This window comes from Pseudophryne corroboree, chromosome 1, assembly GCF_028390025.1.
Source record: "Pseudophryne corroboree isolate aPseCor3 chromosome 1, aPseCor3.hap2, whole genome shotgun sequence".
In the NCBI taxonomy this organism is placed as follows: domain Eukaryota; kingdom Metazoa; phylum Chordata; class Amphibia; order Anura; family Myobatrachidae; genus Pseudophryne; species Pseudophryne corroboree.
The window spans coordinates 633,150,336-633,174,632 of NC_086444.1; the positions used below are offsets into that span (position 1 = coordinate 633,150,336).

The window sequence follows — 24,297 nt, forward strand, 5'->3', positions numbered from 1 at the left end:
GACTATGCTCCGTCTCTGAACTCACTAACACTCCTTTCCCCCTCTCAGATCACAACCTCATCACCTGCATGCTCTCCTCTGTTAATTCAAACCCTGTGTTGCGGAAGTCCTCCAATCTTCCTCAAACCCGCAGAAATATTAACACAATTAATCTTCAAGAACTTTCCACTTCACTCCAACAACTGCTTTCACCTATTTCTGCATTCATCTCTCCTAAGATGGCTGTATCACACCTTAATGAGACTCTAGAACTAGCCCTTGATGAAGTGGCTCCAGCTACCCATCACACTCCACGTAGGCCTAGATGTCAACCATGGCACTCCAAATTAACAAGACAACTACAAAAACTCACACGAAAACTTGAACGTCAGTGGCGTAAATCTCGTATTTCAAGTGACTTCCTCACATATAGGACTGTCTACCATTCTTATAAAAATGCCCTGGACACTGCCAAACAAACATATTTCCAAACTCTTATCTCTGCTCAAGCCTCTAACCCCAAACGACTCTTTAATACATTTAAATCACTTCTGAATCCCTCCGCACCTACCCCACCAGCCACTATCAAGGCACAGGATCTTGCTTCCTACTTCAAGGAGAAGATTGATAAGATCCGAGATGAAATGGTATGCTCTTCGGCAGCCAGTGACCTGCTCCGTTCTTTACCTGAACCCTCTGGCACTCTTTCTTCATTTGATCCCACAAATGAAGATGAAGTATCATCACTCTTCTCATCCTGCTTCTCTACTACCTCTCCTCTTGATCCTTTACCCTCACAAATAAGTAAAGCTCTGTCTCTGGTGCTCATCCCTACCTTAACTAACATCTGTAATCTCTCTCTCTCTACTGGTATTTTTCCTTCACTCTTCAAGCATGCAGTGATTACTCCCATTTGAAAGAAACAAAATTCTGACCCTAATGCTCTCTCAAACTACCGCCCTATCTCTCAGCTCCCTTGTCTCTCTAAGCTACTTGAGAGACTTGCCTACACTCGACTCACACACTTTCTTAACTCATACACTTTGTTGGACCCACTTCAGTCAGGCTTCCGTTCCCAACATTCCACAGAGACAGCACTGACTAAAGTGGTTAATGATTTGGTCACTACGAAGTCTAAAGGCAGTAACTCACTACTTATTCTTCTAGATCTATCTGCTGCATTTGACACTGTAGACCACTCTCTTCTCATACAGACACTACAATCCCTAGGTCTTAAAGATACAGCCCTTTCTTGGTTCCTATCCTACCTATCTAATCACTCCTTCAGTGTTCGCTTCTCTGAATCTACCTCCTCTTCGCTACCTCTTTCAGTTGGAGTACCGCAAGGCTCAGTCTTGGGTCCTCTGCTTTTCTCTATCTATACCTCATCTCTTGATAAACTAATCAGCTCTTTTGGTTTTCAGTATCATCTGTACGCAGATGATACTCAAATCTACCTATCCTCCCCTGACTTGTCCCTATCTGTACTGGACCGTGTCACTGAATGCCTTTCTGCCATCTCATCCTGGATGACATCTCGCCACCTCAAACTTAATATTTCAAAGACAGAGTTAATTATATTTCCACCGGCCAATGGTAGGTACCAACCTGATATCTCTATCACTGTTGAAAACTCGACTATCTACCCTACCCCACAAGCTCGCTGCCTAGGTGTCATCCTTGACGCTGATCTGTCCTTTGTTCCCCACATTCAATCTGTCTCAATATCATGTTACATGCATCTAAAAAACATATCCAAAATACGACCATACCTTACACAAGACACTGCTAAAACTCTAAACCACGCTCTCATTATCTCCCGAATTGATTATTGCAATAGTCTCCTAACTGGTCTTCCCAAAACGAGACTCTCACCACTACAATCCATTCTGAATGCAGCGGCGAGGCTTATCTTCCTCGCTAGACGTTCATCGTCTGCAGATCCACTCTGTCAGTCCCTCCATTGGTTACCTGTACTCTACCGCATTCAATATAAAATACTTTTACTCACACACAAGGCCATTAACCAAACTACACCAACGTACATCACTTCGCTTATCACAAAATATCTCCCAACCCGACCTCTTCGCTCTTCACAAGACCTGCGTCTCTCATCCACACTCATTACTCGCTCCCACTCACGACTGCAGGACTTTCATCGGGCTGCACCCACTCTGTGGAATGCCCTACCACGCACAATAAGACTCTCCTCTAGTCTCCAAACCTTCAAGCGTTCCCTCAAAACTCACCTCTTTAGGCAAGCGTATCAAATTCCTGAACCACCCACATAACTTTCATAAACCTTCCTATCAAATTACATCCACTCTGTACAGTCCACACATATCCTCACATGTCTTCTCATTCTATGCAAAAGATAGCACCTTTCCTTGTGTACATATGCCTATTTCCCTATAGATTGTAAGCTTGCGAGCAGGGCCTTCCTACCTCTATGACTGTTATCACCCAGTTTGTTATTGTTATTTCAAATTGTAAAGCGCAACGGAATTTGCTGCGCTATATAAGAAACTGTTAATAAATAATAAATAAATAAATAGTTCTAAAAAAAAATGTATACCTTTGTAAACTCAAAACGTGCAGCTCTTAGAACAGTTTGCTTACAACTATAGAGGTAATAATTCCCTCCAATCAGGATTCCGTATACCAGTGATCTCCAACCCGTAGCTCCCGAGCTACCGGTAGCTCGCCGTATTATTTTCGGTAGCTCACAGAGCGCACGGGCTTGGGCAATCACTGGCACTCCTCCTCCCTTCATTTTTAATATGGTGCTGGCTGTCAGCCAATCAGAGCTTGTGGACCGGCAGTGGCGGCACCTGATTGGCTGCCGGACCGTGCGTTTTGATTGGCTCACTTACCGGCACCATATTTTAAATGCCCGCCGACGGAGACTCTGTCACCCTCACCGCAGCCGCTCTCCGGACTTCACAGGAGAGGCGCACGCTGCGCTCTCCTCCCCTTCCATCCCTCATACAGGAGGAGCAGCACCGGCGGCAGTAGCAGAAGCCAGCAAGGGTTAGTATTGTGTGGGGCACTGTATCAAACACTGTAGGGGGGCATTTTATCTGGCGCTGCGGGGGGGCATTTTAAATGGCACTGCAGGGGGAATTGTATCTGGCACTGTTGGGGGCATTGTATCTGGCACAGCTAAGGGGCATTATTTGTGTATCTGGCACTGCAGGGGGCCTTATTTGTGTATCTGGCACTGCTGGGAGGCATTATTTGTGTATCTGGCACTGCTGGGGGGCATTATGTGTGTATCTGGCATTGCTGGGAGGCATTATTTGAATATCTGGCACTGCTGGGGGGCATTCTTTGTGTATCTGGCACTGCTGGGGGGGCATTATTTGTGTATCTGGCACTGCTGAGGGGAATAATTTGTGTATCTGGCACTGCTGGGGGCATTATTTGTGTATCTGGCACTGCTGGGGGGCATTATTTGTGTATCTGGCACTGCTGAGGGGCATTATTTGTGTATCTGGCACTGCTGAGAGGCATTATTTGTGTATCTGGCACTGCGGGGGGCATTATCTGTGTATCTGGCACTGCTGGGAGGCATTATTTGTGTATCTGGCACTGCTGGGAGGCATTATTTGTGTATCTGGCACTGTTGGGGGGCATTATTTGTGTATCTGGCACTGCTGGGAGGCATTTTTTGTGATCAAAATTAGGTTAAAAAAGTGACATGATTAACAATGTATTAAAACTACATTAAAAAATCAGCTTACAATGGAGGTAATTCTGAGTTGATCGCAGCAGGAAATTTTTTAGCAGTTGGGCAAAACCATGTGCACTGCAGGGGAGGCAGATATAACATGTGCAGAGAGAGTTAGATTTGGGTGGGTCATTTTGTTTCTGTGCAGGGTAAATACTGGCTGCTTTATTTTTACACTGCCATTTAGATTTCAGATTGAACTCACCACACCCAAATCTATCTCTCTCTGCACATGTTATATCTGCCTCCCCTGCAGTGCACATGGTTTTGCCCAACTGCTAACACTCACACAAAACAAACTTGTTCTATTACTTGCTATTAAGACAAAAGAAAACTAGAAAAAAACATAAAAGTTACATGCATAGCACTTAATGTGCTTTATGCCTGCTCCCCACTGGCGTATTTATAATGTGTTCCAAGGGGGCACATACTGCACACCCTGGACCCATTATTTTGAATACTCACGTTCCGGAGTCCTGTGGCGCAGCAGCGCTGCTGCAGAAATCACTGGGAAAATGGTGCTATGCCATTTCCCCGGATATCTACACAGCTCTAAGGTCTCCTAGGGAACCTAGTGCCCAGAGCTACAGCGCTGCCGGCTAGAGAGGAGGGGGCACAGACGGAGCCTGCCCATAAGCCTCCTCCTCTCTAGGTATGCCCCTGCTGCTCCCATTGTGCACAATACGCATCATGACCGTGCATGTGCTTTCTCAGCAATACAATTTACAATCACATATTTCACCATGGGTGAATGTTTGATAACTTGAATTGTACTCTTATGAAGAATGAGCAAGCGTTTAAATAGCAATATTGGAGGCCTATTTGTGAAGATCCACATTGATAATTAAAAACGTACTTCTCTGGTGCTTTCAAATGTTACCTGTGGCAGGTAAGTGTTGTCCACTCATTGCTATGCTTTAGTTCTTAATCAGACAGCATATCACATAGTACTGACCTCTTATTTATTTATTTATTAACAGTTTCTTATATAGCGCAGCACATTCCGTTGCACTTTACAATTGGAAACAACAATGATAAAACAAACTGGGTAATAACAGACAGTCATAGAGGGAGGAGGGCCCTGCTCGCAAGCTTACAATCTATAGGGAAATAGGCATTGATACACAAGGATAGGTTTTATATATTGCATAATGGTCCGCCTGATTGCAAAGTTTCTTGGTGGGCTGTATGATATGGTCACACAGCAATGTTGGCCTGGGGTCAGTGTAGACTGTACAGTGGGGATGCAATTGGATAGGAAAGTTTATGAAGGTTATGGGGTCTATTCAATTCGTGTTGGAATTTCCGAAAAGTCGGAATAACGGCACTTTTCGACTTTTTTAAGTTGAATCTGGATATTTTACGAAATTTTAGTGCCGTTTTTCCGACTTGTCTGAAATTCCGACTTGTCGGAAAACACATGGATCGGGGGTTTAGCCACGGATTCACGTATTTTATCGAATTTGCTGACATTTCCGACAGGTTTTTGTCCCGTTTTCGACAATGAAAGTTGGATCAGCATTGTCGGCAACTGGCAAATCTTGTCGGAAATGCCTGCAAATTGAATACTGAACTGTCGGATCCTCTCCGTCGGAGAGTATCGTGTTGGGAGATATTGTGAGATAAGTGAAGACATATATGTTGATGTAGTTTGGTTAATAGCCTTGTGTGTGAGTAAAAGTATTTCATATTCAATATGGTAGAATACAAGTAACCAATGGAGGGACTGACAGAGCAGTGACACAGTGGATTAACTGTTTATGATATCCTGATACTCAAGATCCAAATTCACACTTGCACAAAACAAACTAATTCTATTATTGCTATTATCGCCGAAAAAACTAGAAACAAATGTTTAGCAAGGAAGATTAGCCTCGCAGAATGGATTGTAGTGGTGACAGTCTCATTTAGGTAAGACCAGTAAAGAGACTATTGCAATAATCAATGCAGGAAATAATAGGTGCTTTAATTAGAGTTTTTGCAGCATTTTGTGGAAGGTATAGTTGTATTTTGAATATGTTTTTTAATGCATGTAACATGACTTTGAGACAGATTGAATGTGGGGAACAAAAGACAGTTCAGAGTCAAGGATCACACCTAGGCAGCAAGATTATGGGGTAGGATTGGCTGTCGAGTTCTCAACAGTGATAGACATATCAGGTTGCTAACTACTGTTGGTGGTTGGAAATATAATTAATTGTGTTTTGGAAATATTACAAGATGACATCCAAGAGGAAAAGGCAGAAAGGCATTCAGTGACCCTGACCAATACCAATAGTAACAAATCTAGGGAGGATAGGTAGATTTGAGTATCATCCGCGTGAAGAGCTTTACTTATTTTTGAGGGTATAGGATCAAGAGGAGAGGTAGTAGAGTAGGAAGATGAGAAAAATGTTGATACTTCATCTTCATTTATGGGGTCAAATGATGAGAATGTGCCAGAGGGTTCAGGTAGGGAATTGGGCAGGTGACTGGCTGAGGAAGAGCATACCATTTCTTCTCTGATCTTATCAATTTTGTCCTTGATTTAGGAAGCAAGAATTTGCACATGGATAGTGGCCGGTGGGCTGGGTGAGGAAGGGTTGAGAAGTAATTAAAATAAATGTATTATAAAGTTGTTTTGGGTTAGAGGCTTCAGCAGAGATGAGAGTTTGGAAATATGTTTGTTTGGCAAGAGATTTATGCCATCGATGTTCAACGTTACATGAGAGTTTTTGTAGGTGTCTTGTTAATTTAGAGTGCCATGGTTGACATCTAGGCCTACGTGGAGTGTGATAGGTAGCTGGAACAACTTCATCAAGGGCTATTCTAGAGTTTGGTTCAGGTGTGAGCAGTGCTGCAAGTATGGCAGTACAGGGTGGTACTGCGTACCGGTAAGAAATCGGCAGCCGGTACGCAGTACCAGCGGGCTGCCACCTTGCAGTCACTGTGTGTGTCCTGCAGAGGAGAACACAGCATGCGGCTCTCCTGCCCAGCAGTCAGTTCGGTCTCCTCTTCCTTTGGCGACAGTGACAGTGGTGTGTATCACAAGCAAATGCCAGTTCGTGAGCTAATCAGAGCTTGTGGACCGGCAGCCAATCAGGAGCCGCTGATGCCGGACCGTGAGCTCTGATTGGCTCATGAACCGGCGTTTGCTTGTGATACACGCCACTGTTGCTGAAGGAAGAGGAGACTGGACTGATTGCTGGGCAGGAGAGGGGCAGGAGAGGAGAGCTGCATGCTGCGCTCTCCTCTCCAGGACACAGTGATTGCAAGGTGGCAGCCCGGCGGTACTGCATACAGTCTGCCAATTTCTTACCGGTATCAACAGCATTTTGAAATCACCCATGATAGTGCTGGAGATGTCAGAGGATAGGGAGTGAGGGAGTCAGGCAGAAAAATCTTCCAGAAATTGTTTGGGTTCCCCAGGAAGGCGATAGCTGCAACATGATGTGAGTGTGAGTGATGGAACCTGTGGTAGAACTGTGTATGTGATGCTCTTTTCATTTGCGCCTGAGATGGGGAAAACATATGCGCATATAGGCCCTAATTCAGATCTGATTGTAGCAGCAAATTTGTTAGCAGTTGGGCAAAACCATGTGCACTGCAGGGGAGGCAGATATAACATGTGCAGAGAGAGTTAGATTTGGGTGGGGTGTGTTCAATCTGAAATCTAAATTGTGGTGTAAAAATAAAGCAGCCAGTATTTACCCTGCACAGAAACAAAATAACCCACTCGAATCTAACTCTCTCTGCAAATGTTATATCTGCCCCCCCCCCCCCCCTCCTGCAGTGCACATGGTTTTGCCCAGCTGCCAACAAATTTGCTGCTGCGATCAGATCTGAATGACCCTTATAGTATAGGCAAAATGTGTATACTATGTATGTATACAAAGTATGTATATACTTCTGGGTTGTTCGCACAACTATATTTTGTTTTTTATTTCAAAAATATTATTTATGTTGCTGAAAAACCTTCCACCACTTTAGACACAACTGTTTCTGAGTTGGCTTACACTGGAGTGCCATTAGAAAGACATTGTTATAATTGTTACAGTATATAATGCTGCTCAGTAATGCAGGCATTCATACACTGTACATACAAGTACAGTATATGTCTAATAATTTTTTAGTGGTAGTGGAATTTCTTATTATGAATCTTAGTGATATATGTTACCACATTGTTTAGCATGAATTTTGGAGATAACTTAAGCAACCCCCATACTTTTTGCAACATTTTTGTTGTTTTGTCTTAATAATGTTATTAAATATCTGCAAGTTCAGGTGTAAAAGGATTATAATGCCACTTTTATTAAATGCTGCAGTATTTTTTCCTCGCCTTCTTCCTCACTCTTCACTTGTTTTCATTGTATCTTTCTGTTCCGTTTTTCCCTAATCCATCATTTGCCTACTTCATTCCTCTATTCATGTATTCTGTGCAATGTATCTCTATTTATCTCTTCTATCTTTTGCGCATCTCATTCTTTTTAACTTGTCTGTGATTGGTGATACTCCTTTGTTTCCTTATAACATTTCTTTCTCTCTATCCCTTTCCATTAACAAAAGGAATTATACACATGAAACAAGAGGAGTGCTTAAACTTTACTAATTAAATCTACCATACTCTTTGTCACTCCTCTGAAGGGATTGCTAGGCTAGGAGGAGGCTACATTACTCCCGTCTCATACACAGCAAACAGAGAGTGACCAACATCCCAACAAACTTGCTGTGAAGAAAAACCCTGTGTGAAGCTGGTTACCAGTTAAGTGGTTCTCTCCTGAGAGCAATCAACTTCCTGACAGCTAGCCCTTTCCATATATAGGGGCAGGGCTGGCTGTCGGGTTGTTTATTGCCCCCATGAAAGAACCACCCACCTGGTAACGATCAGAGATACACCACAACTGGTCAAGTATTGGGGCTATTTAACATGGGGTACCTCCGATATATGCCTTGATCCCTCTGTTAATTATCACAATTGTAGATCCATATCTTTCTATGGAGACTGAATAATAGTCCCCTTTATCAATATCTGAAAAGCTTAGATGTGGCGATTAGAAATGTAACTTTGTAAATAATAGCTGCCTACTTCCTTAGAGGACTATATGAGAGGAAACAAGCTGAAGTCGATAGTGTGGAGATTGTAGAATCATGAAGGACAAAGCTAAATTAGATATACAAGAAAACAAAACTCTGAGGGGTCTAGTCATGAAGCAGTGAAAAGCGTGGAGAAGTAAGTCAGTGGAGAAGTTGCCCATGGAAACCAATCACCATTGAAGTAACATTTATAATTTGCATACTATACAATTGTACGGAGCAGCTGATTGGCTGCCATGAGTAACTTCTCCACAGGCTCACTTCTCCACACTTTTCACGCTTCATGAATAGACCCCTTAATCACCAGCAGAGAAGTGAAATTCCAACTTGCTCATGAATAAGTCAGCATTTTGCATGTGTCGGCAGTACAACTGCATACCTTCCAACATGACCCTCTCCAGGAGGGACAGAATGCTCTGCTCCTGGACTTTCCTCTTAATTTCTGATTGCCTGCACCTGTGTTGCACAGGTTAATGGATAAGAAAGGTGCTTCACCAGGTGATGGCAATCATATAGTAAGAGGGAAGTCCAGGAGCAGAGCATTCTGTCCCTCCTGGAGAGGGTCATGTTGGGAGGTATGCCTTAAGTAGTATTTCACAGTGTCTGCGTTTTGTTGTTCCCATAATGCTTGTCAATGTTCTAATTGTCAACAAGCCGCATGTATCCCATTGACATAGCTGTGCCAGGTACAGTGAGTGGAGACTTGGAGCCTAATTCATGTTTTTATGCAAAGTCGATGTTCACGCAACAGAGTGATTATCGGCAGACTGCTCATGTGCTGCGATCACAATGTGCATGTGTCAAGGTGCCAATGCAAAGAGGATTTCACAGAGAAGAAATTTACAGGAAGTGTCTGTCTGGAGGTGTTAATGGGGAGCAGCTGTAGAAATGCAGGTGTTTCATGGTCGATTTCTGGTTAACTTTCTTTGTATTAGTACATATTACCTCCTGTATGTCTGTATAGAGGATAATCATTACCTGGGTGCACATTACCGATCTCTCCATAAACAGCAGCATGCAAAGAGCAGTCTATTTGTGCAGAAACATGACACTTTCTAATTTAAGAGAAGTATTCCCGTAAATAATTTTTATTGGAAGTGATCCACTTATTGAGCTGGAGTGTGTATAATACAACAAGATATAATTGGAAAGGAATAAATACAATTTACCAGCGGGCGGGATGCCGACTGTCCATATCTCAACAGCGGTATCCCACCAGCCAGAATGCCGGCAGTGGGGTGAACACAAACAGTTCCCTTGCTGGCTCTCGCTGTGCTTGCCACATGACCTATGTCCACTCTATGGGTGTCCCAGGAGTGGGAGTAGTCGTGTTTTGCTGGGATTTTAGCTGGCGGCATTGCCGGCTATCGGGATTTCAGCGTCAGTACCCTGACCGCCGGGATCCCGACAGCCAGCAAACTGAATGGATCCCATTGGAAATTATGCTATTGCTATGTGTAAATGTTGTAGATGGAAAATGCTACTGTGTATACTCCGTAGTGGCTCCTTTAGGGAGGCTTCAATTACTAACAAAGAATAACTGCCTTAAATCTGCCCATGCACAGGGCAATCTAGTCACTATGTCACTGTGAATTACCACTGATCCATGACACTAGAGACGCTACTACCACTTGTATCCTACACCACTACCCAAATGCAGTCACTGGATGGTGACCTAGATGCTCCTCTCCATGCAATGACTATGCTTAACTGTGAGTACAGCTGTCCAAATCACATTACTGCTGAATAAACCTCCCCACTGGTTAAGTACTGGGATGTTTGTTGCTGGTGTGTGCCTACACTCTGCCATACCACCGCCCGTTGTACACACATAATCCAGTATAATATAGGCAGTAGTCATAACTCTAAATAGCAACACTTTTATACAGTTTAGTGTTTTATCTTTCTGTTTTTCTTCATATCTTACCCTTGACTTCAACTATCCATGTTTTATCTGCATCTGCACTATGCATAATATATGTTATTTGTCCTGTCTATTTTAGACACAGAGGGATGCGATCATAACTGGCACAAATTCCAAGGTTCCTGTTATCGATTCTTCCCCCAGCGAAGACCATGGGAGGAAGCAGAAAGAGACTGCCGTCGGAGAGCCGGGCACCTGACTAGCATCCACTCCCAAGAGGAGCAGGCCTTTATAAACAGTAAGCAGACCCACACATATGTTAAAAGTCCTGTATGAGGCATCAATGACAAACAGCAGCAACCAGTGAGTAATAAATATTTCTCAAGTCATTTTTTTAAGCTTAATAAAGAAAAAATATATATATCAGAACTGAACAAATTGCACTAGGAATGGGCACACCTACTGGGAGCTCACACTCGGATGAAAGCAGAGGGGAATGTCAGCAATTCCATCTTCCAATGCTTGTTGTTTACTCATGAAATAAGCAACTTTATACATGTTTCTTTCTATGAACAAATTTTTTAGCTCGCATTTTTATATAAAAAGTTAGCGCACTTTGAGAGATCTTGGACAGGTTATTCTTGGATTATTTCCATAAATAGCTTTTTAATTCAGGCGCGCATCACATAATGGGCATAATATGTCTGTCAAACAAAACCTAAGACTTACAGTTCTCCCTGTCATGTCATAAGCTGAGCAGTCATTTCAGTAATCAAAATATTTCACCAGAGAAATTTAAGAAGTTAATATTTTCCTATCTATCTATCTATCTATCTATCTATCTATCTATCTATCTATCTATCTATCTAACTATCTAACTATCTATCTATCTATCTATCTATCTATCTGTCTATGAGAACATCTCGGTTTGATTCTTCTATATACACTTCTATACTTTATTAGACACATTGAGTTTATCAGCATATTCTTGGAGTGCTGTTCCTTCTCTTTGTTCCCAGAATTTGCCTGTGCCTACTCTTATCTTGTGCTTAACTATTAATGATTGGGTGATGGGAATCCCAGCCTCATTGGAAAGAAGGGGCATAGCTACTTCAGATGTTTCCTCATATACCTATGTTTTTTGTGCCATATGGCGCGAGACATATGGCGTGACTTGGACACGCTACCGCAAGTACCAATTCACATTTTTTCATTCCTGAATTTATCTTCTGAGTCACACTGAGCATCATCCAAAGTCACTTATGGTGTCCTGGGCACTTAGGATTGGCATTTTTGTCACAATGGAGTTGATATTAATTCACACAGTCTTTTAGCTAAGTTAGCTTTCCAGCCACACCCAGCTGCTACATGCAATGCCAGCGTCATGTCCTGGATACTCGTGTATTGTACTTTTGTCGCATTAGTAATGCGAATAAGATGCACATCTGGTAAAAAAAAAAAAACTGTGTGGCGGGAGTTGGGACACATGGCACAGCTTAGATAGAAAGTCTATTGTGTTCCCAATGGTATACTTTGGCATAATTTGAGGATAGATGTGTGTGGGCACATCTAGACATTGTGCGTGGTTTACATTTAATGGTGAAAAGTAAGACTCAGTAATGCTTGTCTAGCTTTTGAAAGAGGTTGGCAAATGTACTTGGAGGAGTCTTATCCACTGCTTCAAGGGGAATACTTCAGCTATGAGTTCAAACCACAAATGCAGAATTAGCTGGAGGTCTGTGAATTGTTATGGCCAGTCAGGATCATTGATTTTATGTCCCCTTAAGCTGTTTTTTGTACATTTCAGTCTCAATTTTGTTGTTATTTTGACTGTAACAAAAGCATCAGAAAAATAGATTTGCCTTTATAGTTGATAGAGAGCTTTATGTTCCTCTGAGTCATTCAATTACTCAGTATTTCAGAAAACAACACAATTAAATATTAAGCCAGTCTTTTATCTGACCATGCAATACAAGTGGACATTTCCGGAGTAGAAACAAGAATTTCAGTTGAAAAATGATGCACATTGTTTCACCAATAGTATGTGTGACAAGCAGGCATTGTATAGTGACTCTATTATGTCCATGCTACCCAAACACTCAAAAACAAACTCAAATAAAAATATAAAACTAGATATGAGAAATATAGGTGAGAGTGTGTGTGAGAAAGGGAGAGAGAGGGAAAGAGAGGGTTGGTGAGAGAGGGAGGGAGAACAAGAGAGGGGGATGGTGAACGAGAGAGAAAGAGAGTGGTGGTGGTGGTGGTGGTGGGGATTATTCTTGGTGTAAAAATGGAATGGTGTAGAATGTAGTTGTGCTTGTATTGTTGCAATCATTCTTCTCATCTAGAGGATAAAACTACAGAAAACATTCTCTAGTAGAAAAGGTTAATATACAATGAAGGTGAATATACAATATTAATTGTGTTGTGTTAATTGCATTTAGATTTAATTAGTAAGAAACATTCTTATGTGTTATTGCACTGCACATAGGGGTCTATTCATGAAGCAGTGAAAAGTGTGGAGAAGTTGACCATGGCAATCAATCAGCTGCTCTGTATAATTTTATAGAATGCAAATTATAAATGTTACTTCAATGCTGATTTGTAGCCATGGGCAACTTCTTCACTGGCTCACTTCTCCACACTTTTCATTGCTTCATCAATAGATCCCATACTCTGGACCTGTTTGTATGTAAGGGTGATAGTCATACCGATCTGTTAGCGCCGGGAGGCGTGCGTCCCGGCCATTGCCTAGGAGACGGGACGCCGTGCCTCCCGCTGACCCCTGCCTGCTGCCTAGCAACAGGCGGACACTGAGTGCAAGGTCTCCTGGTCCCCGCCCGGCGCCTAGCAACAGGCTAACGACGGGCGCTGGGAGTCGCCGCACTCTTAGGCATAGGGGAATGCTAGAATCAGAAGGCATTCCCCATTGCTTAGTTTCTGTACTATGTGCAGCAGGGCAGCTGCACTTAGTTGTTAATCAGGTCTGTGCTTGGGCATAGCCCATTTATATTCTCTCCCAGTTCAGTCCCAAATCGCTAGTGATAGTTCCTGTTTCTTATCAGAATTTGGGAGCCCTGTGAACTCCAGAGAATTAAACACCTTGTCTGTACATTGTGCTGATTAGATCCAGCTTGCCCAAAAACCTCCACACAGACTCTTGCTTAGCGCATTTATTAAATTATTATTACCACTCTGTGCATTGTTGCATTTATATACAGTTTTTGGTTGCTAATATCATCCTATGCATTGTTGCATGTATATACAGTCGTGTTGCTATTAACACCCCGTGCATTGTTGCATGTACATACTGATTGTGTTAAATTTGTATTCCAACCTGTGGATTGTTGCACTCACATGCATTTGGTAGGTTATCTCTGTCTGTGTGTAGTGCAGTGGTATCTAGGTAGTGTTCAGCGAACGACTCACCATACTGCAATTTACTCTTTCCCAGCCTCCAATAGTTGCCTTGTCCATGCATAAAACCTGGGGGCATCTCAGTACAGGGGTGGATCTAATTCGCCCTAGAAAGGCGGCTGCTATAGGAGAAGCCTAGGAGGCTAAAAGACTGCTGGGCAAGGGTAATTGTGTGAGCGTCACCAAGAACCACCAGGTAGCCTATAGCACACTGTAGTCCACGTAACACCATCTCTTGTGACTCAAGAGGAGTAACTGGGCTGTAAAGGTGCATTCTCACACAAGCAAAGTTCAGTGAGAGCATATTGACAGAACTGCATGTTATACAGAGTTAAGCAGGACATATATTATACTATTATCTATGTGAACCACTTGATATTGGCGGATCGGTCAGATAATTGTCCAGAATATTTGCACAACTTATCTCACAATATTAGGAGCTGCATGTCAGCCGCATCAGACAGTCTATAACCTGATCCCCATTACCCTCGTCCCCTTTCTTCCCTTCTTCTGTGCACTCTGGAATGCTAGATCAATCTGCAACAAGTTGCCAACTATCCACGACCTCTTCATCTCCCACTCTTTTAACCTTCTCGCCATCACTGAAACCTGGCTCTCCTCCTCTGACACCACTTCCCCTGCTGCCCTCTCCTACGGAGGCCTCTCCTTCACCCACACGGTCAGACCTGATGGCCGCCAGGGTGGAGGCGTGGGCATCCTTCTCTCTCCTAACTGCACCTTTCGTGTCATCCCACCTGAGCCCTCCCTCACCTTCTCCACCTTTGAGGTTCACACTATCCGCCTCTTCTACCCCATTCACCTCCATGTGGCAGTGATCTACCGCCCCCCTGGCCGCTGTACACCTTTTCTTGACAACTTTGCTGCCTGGCTTCCCCACTTTCTCTCCTCCGACCTCCCCTCTATCATCCTCGGTGACTTTAACATCCCTATCGACATCACTAATGCAGCTTCCTCTAACCTTCTTGCTCTTTCCACCTCCTTTGGACTTTCTCAATGGTGCTCCACCCCTACTCACAATCTCGGCCACTCCCTCGACCTTGTCTTCACCCACCGATGTGATCTCTCTGATTTCTCTAACTCTTCCTTCCCTCTCTCTGACCACCATCTGCTTTCTTTCACCCTCTCATCTTCCCCTCTCTGCTCCACACCCAGACCCACCATCACCAGACGCAAATCTCGGGTCCCTCAACCCCGCTATCATGTCCTCCATCGAGACCTTCCTCTCTCCTTTTTCCACTATGACTTGTCCCAACCAGGCAGCCTCCTTCTATAACTCTTCCCTTACTGCTGCTCTTGACTCTGTGGCCCCCCTCTCATCTGTCCCCCTCCGCTGCTCCAAACCCCAACCCTGGCACACCAAACTCACACGATTCCTACAAAAATGTTCACGGTCTGCAGAACGCTCCTGGAGGAGATCCCACTCTCTGGTGGACTTTCTCCATTTCAAGTTTATCCACTCTTCCTATAGCTCTGCTCTTTCTCTCGCCAAGCAATCCTTTTTCCAAACACTCATCTCTTCTCAGTCCTCCAGTCCACACCGACTCTTTGAAACTTTCAACACTCTCCTTCGCCCCCCTCCTCCTCCCCTCCCCTCTTCCCTCACTCCCACTGACTTTGCCTCCTTCTTCATCTCCAAAATTGAGGATATTCAAAATGACATCTCCTCCCGTCACCCCTCTGCTGCCCCCTGCTCCCACCATCCCTCCCGTCCATCTATCCCACCCTGTCCTGCTTCTGTCCCACCTCAGACAAGGATGTCCACTCCCTCATCTTATCCTCTCCCCCCACAACCTGCCACTTGGACCCCCTCCCCTCCCGTCTTCTCCGCTCCCACCCCCCCCACTGCCTGCTCCCACCTTGCTCACCTCTTTAACCTATCGCTCTCTACTGGCATCTTTCCCTCACCATTCAAACATGCTCTGGTGTCCCCTATTCTCAAAAAAGCCAACCTCGACCCTTCATCACTCACTAGCTACCGCCCCATCTCTCTTCTCCCTTTTGCCTCCAAACTACTTGATCGACTGGTCTACAGCCGTCTCACAAGCTACCTCTCTGACCACTCCATCCTTGATCCACTACAATCTGGCTTTCGCCCACTCCACTCCACCGAGACTGCCCTGGTGAAAGTCACCAGTGACCTGCTTTCGGCCAAATCCAAGGGCCACTTCTCTTTGCTCATCCTTCTGGACCTCTCTGCTGCCTTTGACACCGTGGATCACCCTCTCCTCCTCCGCACACTCCAAAATGTTGGCCTCTCTAGCACCGTCCTTGACTGGTTTACCTCATACCTCACTAACCGCTCCTTCTCTGTGTCTGCCTCCGGAACCACCTCACACCCTTCCATCCTTCCTGTTGGTGTCCCTCAGGGTTCTGTCCTAGGCCCCCTTCTGTTCTCCCTCTACACCTCTTCCCTGGGTGCGCTCATTAACTCATTTGGCCTTCAATACCACCTCTATGCTGATGACACACAACTCTACCTCTCCTCTCCTGATCTGTCCCCCTCTGTCCTCTCTCAGGTCTCCAGCTGCCTCTCTGCCATCTCCTCCTGGATGTCTGAGCGCTCTCTGAAGCTCAACATGGATAAAACTGAACTTATTATCTTTCCCCCAGCCAGAGCAACACCCCCTACAAATATCTCTATCACTGTTGACAACACTATCATCTCCCCCGTTCCCCAACTCCGCTGCCTGGGCATCATCTTGACTCCTCCCTCTCCTTTGCACCCTACATCCAAGCTCTGGCGCAATCTTGTCGGTTCCAGCTACGCAACATTGCTCGCATCAGGCCATTTCTCTCCCAGAGTGCAACTAAACTTATCATCTCACGACTTGACTACTGCAATGTGCTCCTCACTGGCCTCACTTGCTCCCACATCGCTCCCCTCCAATCTGTCCTCAACTCTGCAGCTAGGCTCATCTTCCTCTCCCGCCGCTCCACATCTGTCACTCCCCTTCAACAAAATCTACACTGGCTCCCATTCCCCTACAGAATCCTCTTCAAACTCCTCACCCTCACATACAAGGCCATCTCTAATTCCACTGCTCCCTACATCTCCAACCTCCTCTCCCTTCATACTCCCTCCCGCCCACTACGGTCGGCTGATGACCGTCGCCTCTCCTCTGCCTTGGTCACTGCTTCCCATGCACGAGTTCAGGATTTTGCCCGTGCTGCACCCTTCAGTGGAATGCGCTCCCCCGCTCCATTAGACTCTCCCCGACCTTGCAAAGCTTCAAACGGGCATTGAAAACCCACCTATTTATCAAAGCGTACCCCTCCAATGCATAACCTAGTCCTTAGGCTGCTCCTCCATCCCCCTGCCCCATGCCTTGGACATCTCTGCTTTGCTCGCATACCACCATCAGGCTTCTACCTGCTTGCTTGCACCTCATGTCATCTGTCTGTTGCCCCTCCCCACTAGATTGTTAGCTCTTCAGAGCAGGGCCCTCTTTCCTTTTGTCTAAACCCTCTTCTTGACACATTTCACTCAGCGACCATCTTTACCTGCTTTCTCTCCTGCTGGTAAAGGCTCATCTCTATCTATGGCCGCCAGCCCCAAGTAGTACAATGATTACTCCTTCGCTACTTTCATCTAAGCTGTATTATGTTTTGAGAACTGTGTTGCTCTTTGTTACCTGCACTCCATTTTTGTTATTTATTTACTGTTATGCTAAGTTTTGTCTCCCTGTACTGTCCTTTGTACGGCGCTGCGAAACACTTGTGGCGCCCTATAAATAAAATGTAATAATAATAATAATATGCTGCCCCTGCCCTGACCATCCGATATTTTCCCTGTTGTACACAGTGGAGGAACGTAGAAATGTCTCCTCCCCAGGGGAGGAATGCAGATACTGTGTGATCATACACTGCTCGATATCCGCTGATGAGAATGCCTGTAGGTCTGAGAGACATTTTATCTGCATGTGTATGCCCAGCATTAGGTGTAAGTGCAGATATTTCTGTTTTTAAGTGTATCGCATGCACCAAGAATAGGCTGGTGCAAGTGTGCACTAATGATGATGATGCGTAGCCAACCAAGCATATGTATATGTGTGGGTGGACCCCAAAGGTGCATACAACTCTGCCCATGGGCAAATGTGAGAGTATCTACTATTGATTCATGTTCAACTCAGCATTGGGACCTATTATTTCTTTTTATAAGGGTTTGCTACAGTATGTGCCTCACAGTAAATAATTATTCATAACGTGCTATCATTTTATTCCTACTAAGGTTTTGGTCGTGAGAACACCTGGATTGGTCTCAATGATAGAACAGTAGAACAAGATTTCCAGTGGACAGATAATACTGCATTGGTGAGTCTGCTTGAATGGCAGATGTGAAGAAATTATAAAACTGTGAAAATTAATAATTGCCTCATTTCCCACTTGAACAAAGCCTTTTGAATATTTACTTTTTATCCCCATGTCCCCCAATATATCTATCTATATTCACTTTGTGTGTTTGTTCATTCTCCATCGCATGTTGCTACCCACCCCCATACTGTGTTCGAATTAGCTTTAATATCGGTAATATATACAATTGTATTATGATATTTATTGCACTGTAGTGATGTATTTATGTTAGCCCTAGATTTCTATTGTTTACATAAAGGGAACAAGTCCATACATCGATAATTGGATTATCAGGTCAGGAATCATAGACCATTGTATAATAGAAGCAATCTTTGTTTACTTCAACCACAGGGGACACTCAAAGGTTGAGTAAATTAAAGTACCATTGTTCCTTCTGTTTATTCCCTATTGTCCAACAGTAAACTATTCCAGGCAGCCAGGAGTCAGTCCCAGCAGGGTGTCACCTGAGATATGACACTTAGGGGAGGTAATGAGGGCTGGTTATTACAAAGATCCCACCAATCTGAACCTTTGGTAACTCCCCCTGGGCAGGGCGTTCCCACAGGGGGGATTAGGAGTTTGATAAAATTGGGCTATTGTAATGGCTGAGGGTTAGAAGAGCCTCTGACCCTAGGCTAGGAGGTAGAGTTCTGCCAGGGGTCTGCTGTGGAACACATTATATTGGATTTGGGACATTGAATCAGGATATTTATCTGCGACTCTTTATTGCTGGAGAAGAGATTACCTGCTCCTAGGCTAAGAAGTGATATTCTGCCAGGGGTTCTTTGAGGGAACTGTTGGTTTAGATTGTATTACTGAAGAGTGCTGAACTGTTTATCACCCATTCTGTTCAATAAATCACTGTTGGTGATCTGGAACCTTGTATTTTAACAGCAGAGAATTCCTATTCAGTTAAAAATTAATCATACTGACATTGTTATTGAGTTGTATACAGTACACCAACCTAGTCATGAAGTTATAATGGTAAGCTGAACATAGTACAGTAATAATGTGCTCTAGTTATTAGGTTCCTTCTATACATGACATAAAGCAAATATCAAGGCATTCACTCTCCTGTTAATCTCCATCATAGCAATATGAAAGCTGGCGAGACCAACAGCCTGATAATTTCTTTGCTGGAGGAGAGGACTGTGTGGTCCTGGTTTCACATGAGGAGGGCAAGTGGAATGATGTCCCGTGTAACTACAACTTACCTTACATCTGCAAGAAAGGGACAGGTAAGAAATTCAATGTGATGTATTGTTATAATCTTTCTGACATAGGGGGGTATTCATTTAGTGCCGCTTTTTTCGGCTAGCCGAAAAACGGCACTAATGTGACGTAAGTGTATTCAGTTGAGGGTGTGTTCGACTGTTCGTCCATTTTTGAGTCACTTTTAACCCATGCTTTTTCATTGTTTTTTTTTGTGGACGAATCGGCATGAGCAAAAATGGACCCAAAAAATGGGTAGAATTCGCCAAAACACGTGGATCAGCGGCAAATTCGCCAATCACCGTGCTTATTGCCCGTGCTGTTTTTTTCAACCACTCCAGAAAATGACATGGCCATTGAATAGATCAAAAGTAAATTCGACCTACTGTATAAACTCCTGTACGGAAAAAACGGCAACGACTGAATACCCCCCATATTCTGCAGTAAGATGAGATGACAAACTACCACAAGTGAAAAGCCATGCAATAATTTTCAGATGCTCTCATGGGTGATGATTTGGAAACATGCAATTAGAGTTAACCAAAGCAATATCCATATGAATGGGAATTATGTTGCTAAATGTATTGTTTACTGCAAGTCACCTTTATTTTATTTGGGAAAAACATCAACCATACTGTAAAACCCGATTCAGCATTTAAATGAATCCCTTAAAAATATAATTTTATTTTATTTTATCTATTTTATTAGATATGTCTTGCATCTATAATTTATTATACAAAAAATAATTTATTAGCAAAACACTACAAACCAAATGTTTCTCCCACAGTGCTTTGCAGTTCTCCTCCCATGGTAAGAAATGCTCATATTATTGGTAAGAAGAAGGATAAATACAGCATACATTCCACTGTACGCTACCAATGCCAGGATGGCTTTATACAACGACACATACCAACCATCAGATGTCACCGGGATGGAAGATGGGACAGGCCTCGGATCCTATGTGTGAAACGTATGTGTGTGCCCTTGATATGTCTTGTTGTATGTAAGGGACAGCACAAAAGTGTAAACAATTTAATGAATTCCAAAATACATACAAGGAAAACCATTGTTGCAATGATTAGTTCATCTATTATTTCTCCATTTCACATTATGCCACATTTTAATGGCCCCTGTTCACATAATGCTACATTGTAATGTTCCTTGTTCACATTATGACACATTAACTTTCCCAGTTCACATTGTGACAGATTATAGTGTCTCCAGTTCACATTATGCTATACAGTAACCCTAGTTCATATTAGCCCACATTGTAGTACCCAAAGTTGTCTCAAGTTCAGAACATGAGAACCCCTCGGCTAGCATCACTATACTGCCTCAGAACCATGTTTCTGCCAGCCCCGCCATCTTACAACTGATGTTGGGACAGTATGACAGATATGAGGCGCAGTCTAATGGCCATGAGGGGAAGCAGTGGTCTACCAGCTCTGGCCTGGCAGGAAATTAGAATTTAATGTGAGAGGTCTTGTTATCTTACTTATTGAACCACCCTCTTATTATAGCTGTTACCTATCCACCATTCATCTTAGATTTACTAAATATGTTTCAATTATTCCTAGACAAAATAGACTGTGTGTAATAATATGATAATTTTTTTGTTTTTTTCATTCTAACAGCCCGAAGACACCACAGGACTAGAAGACATCACCATCATCATCAGCACAGGCATCATCCACACAAGCAACATCACAATCACCACCACCACCACCACCAGCATCATAATCACCAGCACAAATCACACCGTGAGAGGAGGAAAGAAGACCAGCATGAGAGGAAGAAAGAGGACCAGCATGAGAGGAAGAAAGAGGACCAGCACAGACACCGGAGAGCTAAGAACACTTACTACTAATGAGCATCCAGTAATTAAGTCCTGTGCATTCCACCTACTGCTGACAAACCCATCCCATGCTGGGAGGAACAGACATGATGCAAGAGAAGATTTAACCCCAGTCCCATTATTAGATGTTTCTGAGAATGTTCACAAGTCCCAGCAAACATTACATGATTTAATACACAGATATCATTCCTTACTTATGTAAATCTGGTGCTGTTAGTTATAGGCAGGTTCAGTACCTTTAATCCATAGCCAGATTATGGTTATAAAAAATAGAAAACCAAATCGTCATATCACCCTCTTTATAAATAAGGACTACTAAGCATCATTTTCACGATACTTATGGCTATCGGTCCCAACATATAAACTATTCTCCCAAGTGATTATTTCGTTCTGGCCTTTTTGTGTGTGAATAACAAGAAGAAGTTGAAGCCACCGGGTTATTGAAGAAAGTATGTCCTTGAAGAAGAAACCCACACGTAACTTACTGAAATTATAGAACACGTAGCTTAATGTGGAAAATTATATTATGTGACCCATCTAAGTGGTAAATTTACTAGAAAATCGATTAACATTGATTCTGTGTTTCAGGGTATGAATCACACATTTACTAAACAGATGATTTTTTACATAGTTTTTTTCTAAGCAATGGCAAAAATCGATGCTTAGTAAATGTGTGATTTAGAACCTATACAATAACATCAATTTAAAATTGATGAAAATCGATTTTTAGTAAATTTACCCCTAAGTATTGTTGCAGTGAAAGTAATTGGAATAAATGTAACATGTATATCAGCACAAACATCAATAATTCAGTGATAAAAATGACTTTATAATAAACATGGATCATCCCACCGCTGAGGAAACGTCTTGCACAAGTATACAGAGTACTCCTAGTTTTTGGAATTCTCTGCAGCAGTCTTTGGCATTCATTATTGCATGGCTTTGGTGGCTGTGTTAATCTTTCTAGGTGTTATGTGGCACCATTTGTTCTTGAATAACTTACCATGTTGACATTAGTGAGACCTGTAGAACAGGAAGGAATTGGGGTGTATTTAAGATGTCCTCACAACATGAGACACATTTTAATCCTATCCAGTACTTACTATATCCAGCATGCATTGGCCAAAAAGGATTTTAAACCAATGTGTGGTGCTGTTTTTTCCTTCTTTAGTAGTTGAAGCGCTATAGACTGCTCTTATTTTGTATAACTGTCACTCACAATTGGTTATTATCTATATAAATATATAGAAATATTGTTTTTGTTGTCCCACAACTTTGTGGTAGAGCAATGTTTTCTTGTCACCAGCTCCAATGAAGGCAGAGGACTTAAGACGTCTTCTTCTACTGGTGCCATTGTACAACCTGTAAAAATTGTAGGTTCTGAAAGTAGAGGGTATAAAGATCACAGAGGGAAAGCAAGGGCAGGATAGGGGTAGGGGGTTTGGTTTTGGTATTATTACTGTTTGCTTACAGATGAAATGTAGTGTAGTTTTGTGTTAGGAATCTTGTTCCCCTAGTTTTTGCTGTTCCCTTTGCTAATCATTTGTTACTTTAGCTGTGTGGGTTTATGTGTGAGTGGGTACATGTTTATGGATCTGTTTATATATCTGTGTGTGTACATGAGGAATATTTTAACACAACCTTTACCATTCTCTCGGGACTCAGGATTATGCTCAGTCCCCTTGTCTAATATCCATTGATACAGGATAGTAAATGCATCACCGTTTGATTTGTAGAGCAGTTCCTTACTTTTGTACCCTGTTGTTCACTTTTTATACACTACAAATCATGAAGGAACTGCATAAACTGCATGGCTTATTTCTTATGACATCACTTCCTTTTTTTTCTATTTTTTATTAAATTTACCTTAGAGAAAGTGGTCATTGTGTCTTTCCAGAATTCTTATTGGTGATGTCAGAACACATTTTATAATAAACCATGATTTGTTCAGACACCAGCAATATTCAGAAAAACGAAAACTAAATTCACTCATCTCTACTAATGGAATCTAACATTATAACACATTAAGTATAAGATGCAGTAACATACAAGATAATCTAGAAAGTAGAAAAGTACCTTAATATATGTCTGAACATAATTACCTTCTTCTAAGCATACCAGTTATTTATATAGCGCACACATATTCCGCAGCACTGTACAGAGAATATTTGCCCATTCACATCAGTCCCTGCCCCAGTGGAGCTTACAATCTATATATCCTATCACATATACACACAGACACATTCACGCTAAGGTTAATTTTTGTTGGGAGACAATTAACCTACCAGTATATATTTGGATTGAGGGAGAAAACCGGAGTTTTAGAATCCCCTTGTTGTACTCGGCTGCCTCCAGTGCATTGAACCAGTTGTTGACTGCAAGCTCACTTGCAAAATGTTTTCTGACCAGGAACTCTGAGCTTGGTGAAAAGGTGAATATCGCTCGGCGCAAGATCTGGACTATAGGGTGGATGATCGGAAACCTCCTACCCAACACTGTGATTAGTGATGTCACAGTTTGTTCATCCATTACTGAACATTTCACACCACTCTCTCACATTACTCTACTCACAACACTCTCTTACATCCCACCACTCTCTCCCCTCACTCCACTCTTTCACATCCCACCACTCTCTCACATCCCACAACTCTCTCCCCTTACTCCACTCTCTCACATCACTCCACTCACAACACTCTCTTACATCCCACCACTCTTTCCCCTCACTCCACTCTCTCACATCCCACAACTCTCTCCCCTCACTCCACTCTCTCACATCACACTAATCTCTCACATCCC

The 24,297-nt window shown here is 43.0% G+C and overlaps 1 protein-coding gene across 1 annotated transcript in view; it reads left to right on the top strand.

Annotated features, from left to right (window-relative positions):
• Positions 1-22,352, top strand: part of NCAN (neurocan) — a 325,807-nt gene extending 303,455 nt beyond the window's left edge. Inside the window, exons 9-13 of the mRNA XM_063954781.1 lie at positions 10,786-10,944; positions 18,313-18,395; positions 19,528-19,672; positions 20,434-20,616; positions 21,281-22,352. Coding sequence (XP_063810851.1) covers positions 10,786-10,944; positions 18,313-18,395; positions 19,528-19,672; positions 20,434-20,616; positions 21,281-21,513 — 803 coding nt within the window. The 3' untranslated portion in view covers positions 21,514-22,352. The remainder of the gene's footprint in view (positions 1-10,785; positions 10,945-18,312; positions 18,396-19,527; positions 19,673-20,433; positions 20,617-21,280) is intronic.
• Positions 22,353-24,297: the final 1,945 nt, after the last annotated feature.